The sequence below is a fragment of the Eriocheir sinensis genome, chromosome 52, assembly GCF_024679095.1.
Source record: "Eriocheir sinensis breed Jianghai 21 chromosome 52, ASM2467909v1, whole genome shotgun sequence".
Classification (NCBI taxonomy): Eukaryota; Metazoa; Arthropoda; class Malacostraca; order Decapoda; family Varunidae; genus Eriocheir; species Eriocheir sinensis.
Genome location: NC_066560.1, coordinates 8,137,543 through 8,157,794, shown reverse-complemented (window position 1 = coordinate 8,157,794; position 20,252 = coordinate 8,137,543). Strand labels below are relative to the sequence as shown.

The following is a 20,252-nucleotide window of genomic DNA, read 5'->3' as shown; positions in this document are numbered from 1 at the left end:
TTCTCCCCGTCACCCACCTTTACTTTCCTTACCTGCCCTCACCCCGCACACCTGAGTAATGTTATCAGCTCTTCAATCATACCCTTCTCGAAACTCACTCAGCTCTCACCCATTCACTTGCACTTTCATCCACTTATCCTCACCTTAAATCCACCTGCCCACATCACCCCCTACACCTGTTCATACCTGTCCTTATCACTCCTAATACCTGTCTTTATCATTCCTTACACCTGTCCTTATCACCCTTTAATTAAACCCGTTCATACCCCTTACACCTGTTTTCCCTTACACCTATGCACATACACCTGTCCACCCTTACACCTGGCCTCCTTTACACCTGTCCTTACCTGTATGCAGTAGCCCAGGCGTTCCAGGATGGTGGTGAACGTGGGCCGCTCGTCGGGTATGGGGTGCCAACACTGGGTCATGATGCGGTAGACGGGTGAGGGGCAGTTGGTCGGGGGTTCGAGGCGCCCCCCGTTCGTGACCAGCTGCATCACCTCCTGGTTCCCCCTCCCCGGGTACGGCATATAACCCAAGGACATCACCTCCCATAGCAGGACGCCGAAGGACCTGAAGGAGTGAAGGATACGCCGGGTTAGGTTGGGGAAGGTGATGATGGTGATGATGATGTGTAAAAAATAGCGATGTGTGTTAGTTTAAAGATTATAGTCGTGTTTACAATGTCCTGCCTCTAAAAACATCTCCATTTTAATATTTTTGAGCTGTGTGTGTGTGTGTGTGTGTGTGTGTTGTTAGTGGTGTTAGAGTGGATTGAAGTGAGTGGCGGTGGTGGTGGATGAGAGATAAAAAAAGACAGAAAAAGAAAAAAAGAGAGGAACAAAGAAAAAAAAATAAAAACAAGTAAAATAAGCTGCCAGGAACGGAAAAACAGATTTGTATAATACTCGCTCGGGGTAAAAAAAAATAAAAATTTATAAATAAAATGAAACTGAAGAATGAAAAATGAATATATGCATCGGGCTAAAATAGAAGCGGTGTGTAAGAGGATTAGGCAACCGACACCTTTGTCCAGGAATTCACACAGACACGGCAAGGTAAAAAAGGAATAAAGGGAAGGGAGAGCGGAAGAGGAAGAGGTGGAAGGGCATGAGAAGAGGAGGAAGGGAAAGAGGAAAGGATGGAAAGGGAAAGAATGAACAGGAGGAAGAGGAAGAGGAAAAAAGGGGAAGGGGAGGAGCTAGAGGAAGAGATGGAAGGGGAAATTAAAGGAAAAGGAAGAGGATGAGGAAAAGGGAAAAGGGAAGTAGGAAGAAAAAGAGGTGGAAAAGGGAGGGCAAGGAAAAAGAAGGGAGGGAAAGGGAAAAAAGGGAAGGGAAAGCGGAAGAGGAGGAGGTGGAAAAGGAAAGGAAGAAGAGAAGGAAGAGGAAGAGATGGAAAGGGAAAGGAAAAAGAGGAGGAAGGAAAAGAGGAAAGGGGAGGAGCTAGAAGAGATGAAAAGTGAAAATAAAAGAAAATAGAAGGGAAAGGGGAAGAGAAAGAGGAAAAGGTGAAAAAAGAAGGGGAAGGAAAGAAAGAGGAAGGGGAAGGGAAAAAGGAAAGGGAAAGCGTAAGAAGACGAACGATGTGAAAAGAGAAGAGAAAGGAAAGAGGAAAAGAGGAAACGGAAAAAAAGGAAAGGAGGAAAGGAACTAAACGCGGTAAAGGGGAGACATAGAGGGGAAGAAATGGGACAATAAAGGGAAAGGTTTGGAAATGGAGATGGATGGAGGGAAATGGAAGGAGGGGAGGGAAGGGAGGATAGGGTAGTGAAAAGTTAAAGGATAAAATTGGATGGGGAGGAAGGGAGAGAAGGAGGGATACTCATGGGATGGGTGAAAAGGAGGAAAGAGGAGGAAGGGAGAGAGTGGAAGGGGAGGATATTGTAGTGGATGGGGTGGAAAGGGGAGGGAAAGAGGAGGAAGGGAGAGAGTGGAATAGGAGGATATTGTAGTGGATGCGGTGGAAAGGGGAGTGAAAGAGGAGGAAGGGAGAGAGTGGAAGGGGAGGATATTGTAGTGGATGGGGTGGAAAGGGGAGTGAAAGAGGAGGAAGGGAGAGAGTGGAAGGGGAGGATATTGTAGTGGATGGGGTGGAAGTGGAAGTGAAAGAGGAGGAAGGGGGAGAGTGGAATAGGAGGATATTGTAGTGGATGCGGTGGAAAGGGGAGTGAAAGAGGAGGAAGGGAGAGTGGAAGGGAAGGATATTGTAGTGGATGGGGTGGAATGGGGAGTGAAAGAGGAGGAAGGGAGAGTGGAAGGGGAGGATATTGTAGTGGACTGGGTGGAAGGGGGAGTGGAAGGGGAAGAGGTCTAGAGGATATGGTGGGAGGGTGAGTGGATGGATGGGGTGGAAGGGAGAGAGTGGAAGGAGATGAATGGTAGTGAATGGGGTTGAAGAGTAAAATGAGAAAAAAAGAAAAAAAAAAGACGGAAAAAAAAGCTCCCAGTCACGTGATCATCGGATTTTTATTTGTTACGTAATTATTCGTTGTAATTTAACTGGTCTTTTTTTTTTTTTTTTTTTTACAGCAAAGGAGACAGTTCAAGGGCACACAAAAAACAAACATTAATAAAAAAAAAGCCCGCGTCTACACAACAAACGATAGATACATAACACAACGGCTCGATATTAAAACCTCTATTGCACATTAACTAAAGGATAAACGACGCTGATTCGATTGTAATCACATCATACAACAAAAATGAAACTAATAATTAAAAAAAACTATAGTAGCAATTTTTATTTTATTTCATGTTCGATACTATTTAATTAAAGAGTTGGCAATCACTCCCACGAGGTCCAATTTGGGTTATTACTCGTATTTCTTTTAATGACAGACTTAAATTTTCTGTTTGATGGTTGACACTCCCTCTGTTTCCTTCCCTCCACTTCTGCTTGGGGCCACATTCTTCAACATTTCAGCGTACCAGCTCACATAATTATTTGACAAGGCTTTCGTGGGAGTTGTGGGCATATCCAGTGGTAGTTTTGTGACCGTGGTGGTAGAGTGATTTATTATTGGAGCGTTCATCTTGGCGCCGCAACTGCTGGGTCATTTGGCGCCGAGGTGGTAGTCTGACGAAGCTTCTGTACCATGAACCTAAGAAAACACTCATAAGAACCCGATGAATCTCTCTTTCGGCCTGTGGAAATCGTGAGAGGCGGGAGCGTTTGCGAATACCAACTGTAATGCTACCTGTCCAGCTGTCTACTAACTCTACTAACGGTATTTACTTCGTTTTAACCCAAGAAGCGAGAGATGGGGTGGATAGTTGTAAGAATATTCAGTTGTGTTTCCTGTTTGATACTTCGGTTTCCTCCACACCACTCATATCGCTCATAACGCTACCTACTCGCCTATCACCTCTCTCTCTTTACTTCGTTTTAACCTAAGCAGCAAAACGGTGGGATGGATAGTTGTAAGAATTTTGAGTTGTGTTTCCTATTTGATACTTCGGTTTCCTCCACACCACTCATATCGCTCATAACGCTACCTACTCGCCTATCACCTCTCTCTCTTTACTTCGTTTTAACCTAAGCAGCAAAACGGTGGGATGGATAGTTGTAAGAATATTCAGTTGTGTTTCCTGTTTGATACTTCGGTTTCCTCCACACCACTCATATCGCTCATAACGCTACCTCCTCCCCTATCACCTCTCTCTCTTTACTTCGTTTTAACCTAAGCAGCAAAACGGTGGGATGGATCGCTGTCAGAATATCCAGTTGTTCTTAATATTCGATACCTTGGTTTCCTTCATATCACTCATAACGTTACCTGGCCACCTATCACCTCTCACCTCTCTCTCCCTCTTTCTTTATTTCGTTTTAACCTAAGGAGCGAGCGGTGGGGCTGTCATGCTGTCCCAATGCTCTGTATCACTCATTAAGAGAGAGAGAGAGAGTTACTTGTTCGTGGAAAGCCTTGTGTGTGTCTCTAGACGGTGGAACTCATGAAATTCTGCTTGAGTTTCTTGGTTACTTTGAAGGGACGTGATTGGTGACGTGAGCGTGGAGGAGGAGCCTTTGACCTCCCTTTGTTGAACACTCGAGGCAAACACACACAAGGGATTCCAAGGCCAGCAAACTTTGACGAAGGATGACACAGTTGAGAGACAGAGAGACAGATTCACCCACTCGACCATTTGCTGTCTGGTGACTTCAAATAAATACCGCTATATGTCAATTCGAACCAAAATCTAATGTTCTGCTTTTGACCGTTCCGCCAAATATTAGACGGTCATATTTCGGCCACGGGGAGGAAGAGGAAAGGGACTGAAAGGGTAAAAGAATATATAGTATGGAAGAACAAGAAATAATGGAGGAAAGAGGAGGAAGAAAGCTAAAAGAGAGGTAGGAGAAGGGAGGTAAAGAAGGGGGAGGGACCGAGAAAGAGGAGGGAATGGGAGGAGAATGTAAACTATGGAAGAGAAGGAAGTAATGAAGGGAAGAGGAGGAAGAAAACTAAAAGAAACCGAGGAAAAGGAGGTAAAAATTAGGGATATAGAAATCTACGGAAGGTAAGAAAGGAGAAGTACCGAGGAAGAGGACATAAGGGGAGGAGAATGTAAAATATGGAAGAAGAGAAAGAAATGAAGGAAAGAGGAAGAAAAAACAACAAGAAGAGGTATAGAAAAACGAGGAAAGGCTAGGTATATTGAATTCTAGGGAAGGTAAGAAAGGAAAGAAAGGAGAGGTACCGAGGAGGAGGACAGAAGGAGAGGAAGAAGGCAAAGAAATGAAGGAAAGAGGAAGAAAAAAAAACTAGAAAAGGCATAGAATAAAGGAGGAAGGGGAAGGTATATTGAATTCTAGGGAAGGTAAGAAAAGGGAGGGACAGAACGAGGGTAGAAGAAGAGGAGAATGTAAAGCATGGAAGAAGAGGAAGAAATGGATGAAAGAGGAAGAAAAAAAAAAGAAGAGGCATAGGAAAAGGAGAGGAAAAAGGGTAGGTATATTGAATTCTAGGGAAGGTAAGAAGGGAAGGGAGCCAAGAATGGAAGGGATTAGAGGGAGGGGGATGATGGGATAGATGAGGCAGAACGGAAAAGAGGATTAGTATGGAAGATGATGGGAGGAGAAAGTGCGGAAGAGGATGAAAGGATTGGATAAAGGATGAAGGAAGCAGGGGGGAAAGAGGTGGTTTACTTAAGGAGGAAAAAGGGGACAAAGAGGGGAGCAAAAAGCAATAGGAGGAGGAGGAGGAGGACGAGGACGAGAAGGAGGGGGAGGAAGGCGAGAAGGAGATAAGAAAATATATATTAAAAAAAAACATGAATTCGATACCAAAAGAAACAGACAAAAGGGAAAAAAAGAAAAAAATGAAGAGAAAAATAAGGCAAAGGAAAAAAAAATAGACATATAAAGAAATAAAGAAATAAAAGGAATATAAAAAAAGAGCTAGGATAGAAAAAAAAAAAAACCAGGCAAATTAATATATGAAGAAAAAAAAGAAAAACTGATAACCAAAAAATGTTAATGAAGAAAAAGAAGAAAAGAAGAACTATTGGTTGAGCGAATGAATAATTGACCACACACTACAATACTTCAATAAAGATCCCCAAAAGATATTAGTTAACATTTGAAAAACAAGAAAGAAAACAAAGAAAAATATTTAACACAAAGAAATAACTCTGCGGAATTTTCTCTTCGTTATTAGTGTAAAGTGTTCTCTCTCTCTCTCTCTCTCTCTCTCTCTCTCTCTGCCTGTCTGTTTGTCTGTGTCTGTCTGTCTGTCTGTCTCCTTGTCTCGTTCTGTCCTTTCTTTCATCAGTTTTTCAAGACAATGAGATCTGTGTGTGTGTGTGTGTGTGTGTGTGTTTCTCTCTCTCTCTCGGGACACGCAACAGACACAAGGGAGACTGGCCTTCAACTCCTTGTCATTTCCTCTCTCTCTCTCTCTCACGCTAAATAGATTTTTCTCGCGTGGGATATACGTGTCTTTGTTAGCGAGCTCAACCCCGAGAGAGAGAGAGAGAGAGAGAGAGAGAGAGAGAGAGAGAGAGAGAGAGAGAGAGAGAGAGAGAGAGAGAGAGAGAGAGAGAGAGAGAGAGAGAGAGAGAGAGAGAGAGAGAGAGAGAGAGAGAGAGAGAGAGAGAGAGAGAGAGAGAGAGAGAGAGAGAGAGAGAGAGAGAGAGGAAAAAAAAATTGCAGGCCATTAATATTATGGCTTCATGTCATTACTCTTCAAGACACAAGAAATTAAGAAGAGGAAGAAGAAGAAGAAGAAGAAGAAGAGGAAAAAGAAGGAGAAGAAGAAGAGGAGAAAGAGAAGAAGCAACAGTAGTAGTAGTAGGTAGTAGTAGTAGTAGTAGTAGTAGTAGTAGTAGTAGTAGTAGTAGGTAGTAGTAGTTGTAGTAGTAGTAGTAGTAATAGTAGTCGTAGTAGCAGTAGTAGTAGTAGTAGTAGTCGTAGTAGTAGTAGTAGTAGTAGTAGTATAGAAAAGGAAAAAAAATAATAATCACAGAAAACAGATCAAACTAAAAAGCAAGACAACGGACGAAAACAAAGAACCACAAAGAAACAAAGATAAAAGAAAATAAAAACGAAAAAAAACAAGAAAACCAGAACATGAAGGAACAAAACAACAACAACAAAAAAAAACAATGGAAAAATACAAAAAAACTAAAAAGAAGAAGAAGCAGAAGAAGAAGAAGAAGAAGAAGATGACGAACAAGAACAAAAAAAAAGATGATGAAGTAGAAAAAAGAGGAAGTACCAGTAAGAAAAAAAAAAGATACGAAGAACACAAACAAACAAAAAAAAAAGACAGCCAAAAAACATGATAAATAAACAAGAGAAAAAAAAAAGAAGAAAACGAGAACAGGGAATCACAAAGTTGGTAAGAAACAAAACAAAACAAAACAAAAAAATAACAAGACGAAACAACAACAACAACAACAACAGCAGCAGAAGAAAGAGCACTCACCACACGTCTGTCTTGGAAGTGAAAATCCCGTCCAGGAAGGCTTCAGGGGGCATCCACTTGACGGGCAGCATCGCCTTCCCGCCTTTCCTATAGTAGTCATTTCTGGGGGGAGAGAGAAAAGGGTGAACTGGGGTGAGGTGGTGGTGGTAGAGGTAATAGTAATAGTAGTAGTAGTAGTAGTAGTAGTAGCGGTAGTAATGGTGTTGTGGGGATGGTAAGGATGGTAATGGCGATAGTCGGAGGATAAAACGTATTGGAGAAGGAGGAGGAGGAAAAGAGAGATAAAAGAGAAAGGCGAGAGGGAAGATAGAAGGAGGAGGAAGAAGAAGAGGAGGAGGAGGACGAGTAGGAAGAGGAGGAGGAGGATTTAAAATACTGGGCTAAAAATTTGAGGTGAAGGGAAGGGAAAGACAAATTTAGAGAAAAGATTTTAGAGAGAGAGAGAGAGAGAGAGAGAGAGAGAGAGAGAGAGAGAGAGAGAGAGAGAGAGAGAGAGAGAGAGAGAGAGAGAGAGAGAGAGAGAGAGAGAGAGAGAGAGAGAGAGAGAGAGAGTCATAACATCCCGGGGGTAAACACACTGACATACTGGATAGACATAAAGAATCAATAACTCTCTCTCTCTCTTCACTTTACTCTCTCCCCAACACACACAAAGAGAGAGAGAGAGAGAGAGAGAGAGAGAGAGAGAGAGAGAGAGAGAGAGAGAGAGAGAGAGAGAGAGAGAGAGAGAGAGAGAGAGAGAGAGAGAGAGAGAGAGAGAGAGAGAGAGAGAGAGAGAGAGAGAGAGAGAGAGAGAGAGAGAGAGAGAGAGAGAGAGAGAGAGAGAGAGAGAGAGGAGGAGGATGTTGAGGCGGAAAGCAGAAGAAGAGGAGGAGGAGGAGGAGGAGGAGGAGGAGGAGGAGGAGGAGGAGGAGGAGGAGCGGTTTAGAGGCCATTGGATTATTAAAGCATCATCCCTGTGTTGACTTTTCTTCTCTCTCTCTCTCTCTCTCGTTTTGCTTCACTCCTCCTCTCTCTTCTTTTTTGTCTTTTCCTTCCCCTCTCCTTCCTTTTTGTCCATTCCTCCCTCTTCCTCTTTCTTTAACTTCTAGTCTATTGCTTTCTTCCTTACTCTTCGTTCTTCCTTCCTTGTTTGGCATTCTTTAATATTTCCTTCTTTTCCCATCTTTTTTTTTCTATTCTTCCGTCTATTCCATTTTTTCTGTTATGTCTATTTTCCTTCTTTGCCTTCCTTCACCTTATTTTCCCGTCTCCGTTTCTTCTTATATTTAATTTCAATTCTTTAATATTTTTCTCATTTTCCCATCTTTTTTTTCGATCACTTTCATTTATTTCATTTTTCCTGTTGTCTTCTTTTCTTCTTTTGGGGGCTGATTATTTATTTATTTACTTGTTTATTGTGTATTTTAACATATTTATTACTCTAACCCTCCGTCGCTCCGTTTCCTTAATCTTCTATATTCTTTCGCTCTCATTTTCCTTCTCTCCTATCGCTTTAAATTTCACTTTCTCTTTCTCGGCGCACTCAGGTGTTTGGAAGCTTCTTACCAGGTAATTTATATAGAATTAGCACTCCCTTTCTACCTGCTTCTCCTCCTATAATAATAATAATAATAATAATAATAATAATAATAATAATAATAATAATAATAATAATCTTCTATATTCTCTCGTCCTCTGTTTCTCTTCTCACATCGCTTACACTTTCACTTTCTCGGGGTCTCAGGTGTTCGTGGACTGATGAACAGGTAACTTATATATAATCCTCACTCCTCACTCTCTACCTGCTTCTCCTATAACAATAATAACAATAATAATAATAATAATCTTCTATGTTTTTTCGTCCTATTTTTTCCTTCTTCCTCATCTCTTACATTTTCTCTGCGTCTCAGGTGTTGGGAAGCTGCCTAACAGGTAACATATCAACACTCCTCCCACTCTACCTTATCCCCCTCCTATAATAATAATAATAACAATAAAAATAGTAAAAGGCTTAATATATATACGTATCACTATTCTATCTCTTTCGCGTAAAATTCTCATCTCCGCGTCATCGTCATTCATTACATTTGTGCAGATGAGCGGGAGTTTTTTTTTTTTTTTCCTTCCGTTCCATTTTCACTCCGCTGCGTTTGGAGGTTAATTTATGGGACGGCTTTGAAACATTTCCTTCACTTTTTATTCTTCTTTGTGACAAATGGCTTTCCAACTTCACTAATGCATGTATTTTTTTTATTATTTCATTTAACTTTTGATTCGTAAGTGTCAAGGTGAAAGATATATATATAAAACTCGGGATTGCGAAACTCTCTCTCTCTCTCTCTCTCTCTCTCTCTAATCCAGGATATATACTCTCTTGTTCCCTTAATTCTCAATCATCGACAGACATCATTCGGCTTCCTTTTCAAGTCTTTGTTCCCCATCTCTCTCTCTCTCTCTCATTATCCTCCTCCAGCCGTGTCAAGTTTTAGAAAGTAAAAATTTGCGAGATAAAAGGATGAGGCGGAGAGAGAGAGAGAGAGAGAGAGAGAGAGAGAGAGAGAGAGAGAGAGAGAGAGAGAGAGAGAGAGAGAGAGAGAGAGAGAGAGAGAGAGAGAGAGAGAGAAAGAGAGGGAAAATGATTATACACACTCAATATCACACAAAAGAGAAGATAAAAAAAAACGCAGTTGCCCCGATATCGGAGATTCTCTCTCTCTCTCTCTCTCTCTCTCTCTCTCTCACACACACACACACACAGAGAGAGAGAGAGAGAGAGAGAGAGAGAGAGAGAGAGAGAGAGAGAGAGAGAGAGAGAGAGAGAGAGAGAGAGAGAGAGAGAGAGAGAGAGAGAGAATGTGTGTGTGTGTGTGTGTGCCGTCCACCGAGAGGTAAACAAATTATAGCCAATTAGTGACGTTTGCTGACGTGATCCGAGGAGGAGGAGGAGGAGGAAGATAATAATAACAATGATAATAATAATAATAAAAAAATAGTAATAATAATAATAATAATAATAATAATAATAATAATAATAATAATAATAATAATAATAATAATAATAATAATAATAATAATAAGGACAAAGAATCGAACAATTTAGTATAAAATTTAGTATAAAACGAGTAAAAAGAATTAAATGAAAAAGAAGACCAGAAAAAAGAAAAAAGAAAATAAGAGAAAAAAAAAGAAAGAACATGAAAAATGACACGAAAAAGAAACAGAGGACGGGAAATGAAAACAATTCTCAGTTGAAATCCAAGAAAACAATAAAAAAAGAAAAAGAAACTCAAATCAAATCACCACAAAAAATGTAAAGAAATAGAGAGAAAGAAAGAGGGAGAGAAGGAGAGAGGGAGAGAGGGAAAGAAAGAAAGAGAGGGGGAGAGGGAGAGAGGGAGGAAGGAAAAAAGAGAGAAATGGAGATAAGATTGCAGGAAAAAGAACGAAAATAACCGCTGAGTAAGAAATTGCAATGATCCCGAGAGAGAGAGAGAGAGAGAGAGAGAGAGAGAGAGAGAGAGAGAGAGAGAGAGAGAGAGAGAGAGAGAGAGAGAGAGAGAGAGAGAGAGAGAGAGAGAGAGAGAGAGAGAGAAGAGCATAAAAGGTATTCAATGTAGGCGAGGGGGGGAGGGGAAACAGAACAAAAAGAAAGACACACACACACACTCTCTCTCTCTCTCTCTCTCTCTCTCTCTCTCTCTCTCTCTCTCTCTCTCTCTCACCTGTAAATATCTCTGGCCATCCCGAAGTCCGCGATCTTGACCACCCTTCCAGGACCCTTCGTGGTGAGGAGACAGTTCCGCGCCGCGATGTCCCGGTGGATGAAGTGGTTCCCCTCCAGGTACTCGCAGCCCTTCGCCACGTCCGTCGCACACGATAGAAGGTCGCGCATCGTTAGGGCCGAAGGGCGATCCTGAGGGAGAGGCAGAGGGAGCATGGTGAAGAGGAGATGAAGACTAGAATAAGGAGGTTGAGAAAGATGAGGTAAAAACTGAAAATGAGAAGGTAAAAAGATGATATGAGGAGAAGGGTGACCATGAGAAAGAGAAACGCGATATTATAATGAGAAAGATGAGGTTGAGGAGGAAAGAGATAATATAAGATGGAGAATGGTGAGAAGGAACAAGAGGAGGAGGAGAAAGATGGTGATGGGAAGGAGAAAGATGAGGAGGAGGGAGAGGAAAAAGACGAGAGATAAAGAGAAACGGCTGAGAAGAGGGAGACGGAAAAAAGAAGATATGAGAAGGCGAAAGATGATGAAAAGGAGAAGAATGATAAGGAGGAGCAAGAGGAGAAAGTTAACATGAAAAAGAGGAAGCTGAGGATTGGGAGATGGAGAAAGATGGTATGAGAAGAGAAGAGAGCTGAGGATGGGAGAAGAGAAAAAAGATAATAGGTGTGGGTAGATATGATAAAAAAAGAAGAATAGTGAGGAGGAAAAGAAGGAGGAGGAGGGGAAAGACGAAAGGGGAACGCAGAAGGAAAAGCTGAAGATATGGAGAAGAAAGAAAGATCATAAGAGAAGACGGAAGATGTTGATGAAATGGAGAAAATTGATGTGAGAGAGAGCGAAAGATGAGATTGAGGAGAAGAAATATGAGATTGAAGAGAAAGAAAGGAAGTAGAATGACGGTATGAAGGAGAAAAAGGATTAAATATGACATGAGGAGAAGAGATATGAGAAGAAAGATGAAGACGAGAAACAGAAGAATGATATGAGATGATGAGGATGAAAAGAAGGGGAAAGACGAAATGAGAAGGAGAAAGAAAAGGATCTGGAATTAAAGAGGAAGACGATAATGATGATGAAATGAGAACTGGGACGGAGCAGAGAAGAGATGAGGATTATGAGGAGGAGGAGGAGGAGGAGGAGGAGGAGGAGGAGGAGGAAGAGGAGGAGGTTGAGGGATTACTTATTTTCTGTTCTCTCATTTTTCTTATTCCTTTATTTTTCTTTATTTCATTTTTATTTTATTTTATTTTTCTTAGTTTCTGCCTGGAAAAATAAAATTGGTGGAGAGAAACGGAGAGGAAGATGTGGAAGGCAGGCAATTTGTTTTAGAGAGAGAGAGAGAGAGAGAGAGAGAGAGAGAGAGAGAGAGAGAGAGAGAGAGAGAGAGAGAGAGAGAGAGAGAGAGAGAGAGAGAGAGAGAGAGAGAGAGAGAGAGAGAGAGAGAGAGAGAGAGAGAGAGAGAGAGAGAGAGAGAGAGAGAGAGAGAGAGAGAGAGAGAGAGAGAGAGAGCGCAAAGGTATATAAAACTGGATAAAGAAGGAAAACTCAAAATTGGATTTCATTTTTCAATATCTTGCCCACACACACACACACACACACACACACAAGAATCTCATAACAGGAATGGTAGGGCGTCTATTTGAGTTCACCTGCAATAAAGGACACCTGCTTTCTAATTAAGGGAAAAACCCACGGCAGTTTCCAGGTAATTCCGCGTCTTCCCAGCACAGGTGAGGTCATGGACAGGTGAGCGAGTGAACAGGAAGATTGTGTTATTTGAAGAAAGTAAACAAAAAATAATATCAGAAACCATAGATAAAAGAAAGGAATAAAGAAGAGACTGGACGAAGAAGGGAAGGGAAAGAACTGGAATGGAATGAGACGGAAGGAGGAATATATAGAGATGGAGAAGAAGAAGGGAACAGATAGAAAATGCAGTTTGTTTAAGAAAAGCAAAGAGCAAAAAATGTTAGAAAAAAATGAATGAAGAAGAGATTGGACAGAGGAGGGAAAGGGAAGAAATGGAATTGAATGACGAGAGGAGGAGAAAGGGGGAGAGTGGGAAGGGGAGAAGAAAAAAGGAAGAAAAAGAAAATAAATGAGAGAAAAATAGTTGAGGATATGAGAATGACATGAGTAGAAATATGAGGAAGAGAAGAACAGGGAAGATCATATTAGTAAAGAACACCCCCCCCCAAAAAAAAAAAAACATTAGAAAATATAAATAAAATAAAAGAAATGAAAAAAAGGGAAGACTGGGCAAAGGAAGGAAGGGAAAGAAATGGAATTGAATGACAGAAAAATATACACGCATAGAGAGAGGGAAAGAGAAGAGAAAGTGAGGGAAGAGAAAATAAAATAAATATGAGTGAGAAAAAAAAAGAATAGTTGAGTTTGGTGAAATAAAAATGCCGCGGATGTTTTTCTTGAGATTAAAAGAAAAATCAAAACAAAAACAAAAAGAAGATCGACCACCAGAAAATGCGGAAAAAAGGGAGAAAGAACAGAGAAAGGCGAATGGAATCTTCCTCGTGATTAGAATCTGCCCACCAACGCCATTATGCTTAATTCTCTCTCTCTCTCTCTCTCTCTCTTCGTTACCTCGCTCTCCATTTGCCTTACTTTTTTGTTTATCTATCTACCTATCTATCTATCTATCTATTTATCTCTACCTAACAATCTATATCTATCTATCTATCTATATTTGTCGAGCTGTTTCCCTCCTTCTCTCTGCTCCTGTGTGTGTGTGTGTGTGTGTGTGTGTGTGCCTCATCTCATTAATCACACTACAGTGGGTGGCTATATTCAACGCAACTCATCCATCACACACACACACACACACACACACACACACACACACACACACACACACACACACACACACACACACACACACACGACCTCATCCTCTCATCCACGCCGCCACATCTATCATCACCCCCTCCCCCCATCCTCCTTCTCCTCCTTCCATCACCCTCTTCCTCCTCCTTCTCTCTTATCTCCTCTCTCTCTTCATCCTCATCCCTGCTAACTCATTTTCCTTTCCCTCTCTTTCATCTTCCCCTTCTCCCTCTATTCCCATTCTCCCTATTAACATCCCTTTCCCTTTCATTATCTTTCTGTTATCCGCCTCTTCTCTCTTCCCCCTTTCTTTTCCCTTTCATTCTCCATTAAATTTAAACTCCCCTTTCACTCTTGTTCTCTCGCTCATGTTCTCCCCTATTTCTCTTACTTCCTTTCCCTTTCATTATCTTCCTGTTATCTACACTTTCTCTCATCTCCCCTTCACCCATTACTCATTTTCTTTCTCCCTTCATTCTCCCTTAACTATCAACTTCCCTTCACTTTTATTCTCTCCCTCCCATTCTCTCCCATTCTCACCCATTACTGCCTTTCTTCCTCCCTTTATTCTCCCTTAACTATCAACTTCCCCTTCACTTTTATTCTCTCCCTCTCATTCTCTCCCATTCCCTTCCCCCTTTCCCTTTACTCCCTTCCTTCCCCCCTTTCCTTTTCCCTTACCTATTAACTCCCCCTTCCCTCTTATCCTCTCCCTGCCATTCCCCCCATTTCTATCATTCCCTCTTTCCCCCTTCCCTCTTCTCTATAACTTCCCCATTACTCCCTTCCTTGACCCCTTTCATTCTCCCTTACCTATCAACTCCCCCTTCACTCTTATCCTCTCTCCGCCATTCCCCATTCCATTCATTCCCTCGTTCCCCCTTCCCCCCTTTCATTCTCCCTTACCTATCAACTCCCCCTTCACTCTTATCCTCTCCCTGTCATCCCCTTTCCATTCATTCCCTCTTTCCCCCTTTCCCCCTCCTCTATAAAGCTATTTGTGTGGCTGTCGTTTCCCACCTCATTCCCTGTCACCATTCCCATCCATCCTCCATTACTATTGCTGTTTCTGGCCCATTCTCCTCCTCACCGCCGCCATCACCATCACCATCACCACCATTACCACTAAAACCCTTTCCGCCTCCTATAATCTACTGCAATGACTGTCCCTGTATTTTTCACTGTCCAGCGCACGCACGCACATACACACCCACACCCACACCCACACACTCTCTCCCTCTCCTTCCCTCTCTCTATCTCTCTTTCTAATGGCCGCCCGCCCGCCACATGCACGCCCCCAGACCATCAAGCCTGAGTCTCACGATGATGTTGCCGATAATATACATCATTCGTATGCAGATCAAAAACACTTCGCCAATATTCTTGATCCCACGGCGGGGCTGCCCAACGGGGGGAGCGACGCTGAAGGGCACGAGGAGGAGGAGGAGGAGGAGGAGGAGGAAGTGAAGGGAAGAGATGGGAAAGATGGCAGAGGATGGAAGAGGGAGCGTGAAAAGAAAGACAGACAGACGGAGAGAGATTGCAAGGAGAGAGAGAAGGAAGAAAAGAAAGAAACACAAACAAATGAGGGAAGCAGAGGATGGAGAAGAAACGAAGGAGGAAAGAGAGATAGAGGAAAGGGAAAAAGGAAGAAAAGAAGGAAAAGGGAGAAGGAAAAATATCATGAGGTGGTGTTTTCTCTCTCTCTCTCTCTCTCTCTCTCTCTCTCTCTCTCTCTCACACATTTTTCATTAGGTATTCACACAAACTACACTATCATTCACTCCTCCTCCTCCTCCTCCTCCTCCTCCTCCTTCTCCTCCTCCTCCTCCTCCTCCTCCTCCTCACCATTCCCACATTTTCTCGCACTTTTCCATTCCAGGTCCAGAAACGATGCCCCGGGAACGCCATTGACCTAAAGGATGAGACGCACCTTTGCCCTTAGTCGAAAACATTAGAAAAAAAAAGATAATAAATAAATAAATAAATAAAGAGATGAATACAGATGATTACGGGTATCGATGGAGTACTTCTAATTGTGGAAGAAATATATCTAGTCTTAGTTTTATCATTTACGAACTTTATTGTTGTTGTTGTTATTATTATTATTATTGTTATTATCATTATTATTATTATGATCATCGTTATGGTGTTCCGAGGTATGTTTTTTATTCTTTTTGCTTATTTCTAGTTTCTTTCGCTTTCCAAAATTTTCTCATCACGTTGCACACACACACACACACACACACACACACACACACACACACACCCGCAGGTAAGGAAGCTAGCTAATGATCGCAGGTGAGGCTCAGGTGAACGTTCCAACTAATTAGGGGGAGCTTACACCTGACGGGAGTACACCTGGAGAAGGAGAGAGAGAGAGAGAGAGAGAGAGAGAGAGAGAGAGAGAGAGAGAGAGAGAGAGAGAGAGAGAGAGAGAGAGAGAGAGAGAGAGAGAGAGAGAGAGAGAGAGAGAGAGAGAGAGAGAGAGAGAGAGAGAGAGAGAGAGAGAGAGAGAGAGTGAGTGTGTGTGTGTGTGTGTGTGTGTGTGTGTGTGTGTGTGTCGGCAGCAACTCTTAATGAAGGAATTCTAGACGGAGGTAAAACTTATGCTTGTTAGGGGAAGGAGATGATGAGGGAGAGAAAAAAAGAATAAAAAAGAACAAGGATGGAGGGAAGGAATGCGATAATGCTGAAGTGAAGAGAAAGAAATCGAGAGGAAAATACTGAAAAATTGAAAAAAAGTCGTATAAGAAGGATGAGGAGGAAGAAGAGGAGGAGGAGGAGGAGGATTAGAATCAGGCGGAGGAGGAAAGCAAAAAGAAAAAATGAAACGATGCAATTTTTGAGAGAAAGAAGATTGATACAAATTTTTTTTCTTTTCAGGGACGGGATGAAGAAAATTGGATGGACTGAAGAGGGAAGAAAGAAAGAAGGAAAGAAAGAAGAAAGGAAAAAGACAGGAGGAAGTCGCGAAGGAAGAATGAAGGGAAAAAAAAAGTACAGTGGAGTGAGGAATATGGAAAAAGTGAGGAAAGGAAGTAAAGGAGAAAGGAAAGGTGAAGGAGAGGAGGAAAAGGAAAATATAGCAAAGGGGAAAAGAAATCAAGAGGAAAAAGAGGAAAAGGAAGTGAGAAAGAGAGAGAGAAGAATATATGGAGGAGAGAGTACAGGGAAAAGGAGGAAGGAGGAAGTGAAGGAGAGAAACGAGCACAGAGGGAAGAGAAAGTGAAGGAGGGAAGGAAGAATGGAGGAGAAAGAAGAAGGGAAAAGAAGGAGCAGGAAGAGAGGAGACAAGAAGAAACGAAAAAAGAAAAGAAAAAGGAAAGAAGGAAAGGAAGAATGAAGAGGAGAAAGAAGGGAAAGGAAGGAACAGAAAGAGAGGTGACAAAAAGAAGCAAAAAAATAAAGAAAAGAAAAATGAAAGAAGGAAAGGGAGAATGAAGAAGAGAAAGAAGGGGAAGGAAGGAACAGGAAGGGAGGGTGACAAAACAAATAAAATAAAATAAGGATTCTGCTTCATCAGGTGAGAAGGTTAAAGCGGCTCATCAAAGGTCAACACAGGTAAGCTTTAAATTCAAGGTGAGGACGGGATTCGAACCCTTGCCCTAAGTACCACAAGTCAAAACCACAACCACTGCGCCACTCATCCTATCTCCTCTTATTAGGGAAAGAAGAGGAAAGGGATGGAAGGAAGAGGGGAATAAGAGGGAGAAGAAAGAGGGAGAGGATGTTGAATAGAGGGAAGAAGAGAAAAGAAAAGAGGAAGGGAGAGAGGGGTAAAAAGGGAGAAAGGGAGAAGAAAAATGGTAAGAGTATGGAGGAAAATAGGGAGGAAGAGAGGAAGGAAGGAAGGGAGAAGAGAAAGAGAATAATGGGAAGGGAAAGAAGAAAGGAAAGAAAAAAGAGAGGGAAAGAGGATGGAAGGGAAGACAAGAGGGGAAGGGAGGGTAAAAAAAGGGAAGGGAGGGAGAAGAAAGAGAGAAAGAGAGAAGGAAGGGAAGAAGAAGGAAGGGGAAAAGAGAAAGAGACAGACAATGAGGAGGGAAGAAAGGGAAAGGAAAAGAAATAGAGAAGGAAAAAGAAGAGACATAAAGGAAAGAGATGGTAAGGGGAGGGAAGGAGGGGAAGGGAGGGAGAAGAGAAAGAAAGAGAATAGAAAGGGAGGGAAAAGAGGGAGGCAAAATAAAGAGGGAAAATAGGAGAAAGAGAAAGAATAAAGAGGGAAGGGAAGGGGGAGGGAAAAAAAGGGAGTGGGTAAGGGAGGGAGGGAGGAAAGGAAAGAGAGAAGGGAGAAGATAAAACGATGGTAGATGGAAAGGGAGAGAGAGGAAAAAGGAGGGAGAGAAAATGAATAGAGAGGGAAAGAGAGAGGAAGCAAGGGAGAAAGAAGGAACAGAGGGGGAGGGGTGGAGGGAGGGGAAGGAGGGGTGGAGAGGGGGAGGGAAAAAGAGGGGAAAGAAAGAAGAGATAATGAATAGAGAGTGAAAGTGAGAGGAAGGAAGGGAAAGAGAAAGAACAGAGGGAGGGATGGAGGGAGGGGAAGGAGGGAGGGGGAGGGGGGGGGCATGTTAGGAGGGGAAACTTCAACAGGTAATGGGCGGTAGACGGTCGTTACGCGTATATGACCTCCATTAACCGAACACACACACACACACACACACACACACACACACACACACACACACACAAACACACACCTTTAAATATTAAGTGTGTTTGCCGAGAGGAATGGAATGAGGAGGGTGAAGTAAAAGGAGGAGGAGGAGGAGGAGGAGGAGGAGGAGGAGGGATGGAGGAGAGAGAAAGGGAGAGGAGAGAAAGACTAGGAAGAAAGAGGGAGAGGGGGAAGGCGAAGAGGAATGGAGAGAGGGATGCGAATGAGAGGGAGGAGAGGAATAAAGAGAGGAGAAGGAGGAGGAGGAGGAGGGGGAATGAGAAGAGAGAGATAAAGGGAGAGGAGAGAAAGAAAAGGAAGAAAGAGGGAGAGAGGAAGAGGAAAGGAAAGAAAGGAAAGTGAATGAAAGAGAGGAGAAAAATAAGAGAGAGGGGTGAAGGAGAGAGTAGAGAAAGAAAAGGGAGAAAGAGAGGAAGGGGGAGAGAAATGAATGAGAGAGGAGAGAAATAAAGAGAAAGGAGAGAAATGGAGAGAGAAGTGAAGAAGTGGAGAGAGGAAAAGAGGAAAGCAGTGAAGGAGAATGAGGTAAGAGGAAGAGTGAATAGGAGGAGGAGGAGGAGGAGGAGGAGGAGGAGGAGGAGGAGGAGGAGGAGGAGGAGGAGGAGGAGGAGGAGGAAAAAGGAAGAGAAGAGGAGGCATGAAGGTGGAGTACGAAGGGGATGACAGGAGAGGAAATAGACAGGAGAAGGAGGAGGAGGAGGAGGAGGAGGAGGAGGAGGAGGAGGAGGAGGAGGAGGAAGCTGTATTGAAAAGTGAGGACAATATCTAAAGATGAGAATGAAATTGAATCTGATAAGAAATATTGACAGAAGAGGAAGCAGAGGAGGAGGAGGAGGAAGAGGAGGAGGAGGAGGAGGAGGAGGAGGAGGAGGAGGAGGATCTATAAAGGTGGAACACATTCTCGAGTGAAATAATAAAAACAAGTTGTAACGAGAATTCTTAAAGGGTTATTCTCTCTCTCTCTCTCTCTCTCTCTCTCTCTCTCTCTCTCTCTCTATCTATCGCTTAAACCCTTTAACTTTTTCTCACTAGAGTTTCTCTCTCTCTCTCTCTCTCTCTCTCTCTCTCTCTCTCTCTTTTTCCCTGTTTCTCTCCCTTTCTCACTACCCCTCTCCTTTACTCACCTTCCCAATCCCTCCTCTTCCTTCCTCACTCTTCCTCCCTCCCTTCCTTGTTCTTACCGGCTTGGGTCTCGCCTCGCGCAGGAAGCTCTTCAGGTCGCCGCCAGAGAGCAGCTCGAGCACGATGAAGCGCGGGAGCTTGTCGAAACACACGCCGATGAAGTGGACGATGTTGGGGTGAGCGAACTTGGACATGATCAGTGCCTCCATCAGGAAGTCCATCTCAGCCTGATTGCTCGACATCTCCGGCAGTGTCTGTGAGGGGAGAAGAGGCGAGAAGATAAGAGGGGGGAGAAAAAGAGGAAGATGGGATAGAAGGAATAGATGAGACTAGTTATTCGACATCTCCTGAAGCGTCTGAGAGAATGGAGACAGAGACGAGTGAGGTTAAGATGACGGAATAGAAAGAAGAAGAGGAAGAAGATGGGAAAGAAGGAAGAGATGAGACTAGTTCTACGACATCTCCATAAGAGTCTGAGAGGGTGGAGAGAGAGAGAGACGAGTGAGGTTAAGATGACGGAATGGAAAGAAGAGAAAGAAGATGGGAAAGCAGAAAGAGATGAGACTTGTGTGAGGGAAGAAGTGTGTGGAGGAGGGAAGAGGGAATATGAGTGGATGAAAAAGAGAAATAAGGTGGCAAATTATGTGGAGGAGAAGATATATAGATTAGAAGGAGAAGAAGAAACAGAGGAAGAAGATGGAAATTTATGAGGAGGAGGAGATGGAAAGATGAGAGGGAGAAGAAACAGAGAAAGAAAGTGAATAAGGTGGAAGATATTGAAAAGATGATGAGGAACGTCCGTGTGTGGAGAAGAAGAGAGAAAAACGAGAGCAGGATGAAGGAGGGGGAAGAAAAAGAAGAGGGGGAAAGTGTAAAAGATGTAAGATAATGTTAGGATGGAGATGAGTCTTTTTATTCGTCTGTGTGTGGAGGAGAGGAGATAAAGATGGAAGGAAGAAGCAGAAGAT

General features: G+C 42.7%; 1 protein-coding gene across 3 annotated transcripts in view; it reads right to left on the bottom strand.

The window, feature by feature from the left end:
* Positions 1–20,252, bottom strand: part of LOC126983025 (ALK tyrosine kinase receptor-like) — a 294,044-nt gene that overhangs the window by 9,523 nt on the left and 264,269 nt on the right. For all 3 annotated transcript variants that reach the window (XM_050835449.1, XM_050835446.1, XM_050835447.1), the window contains 4 exons: positions 19,344–19,538; positions 10,633–10,823; positions 6,929–7,030; positions 348–573 (listed from right to left, as the gene is read on the bottom strand). In XM_050835449.1, coding sequence (XP_050691406.1) covers positions 348–573; positions 6,929–7,030; positions 10,633–10,823; positions 19,344–19,538 — 714 coding nt within the window. The remainder of the gene's footprint in view (positions 1–347; positions 574–6,928; positions 7,031–10,632; positions 10,824–19,343; positions 19,539–20,252) is intronic.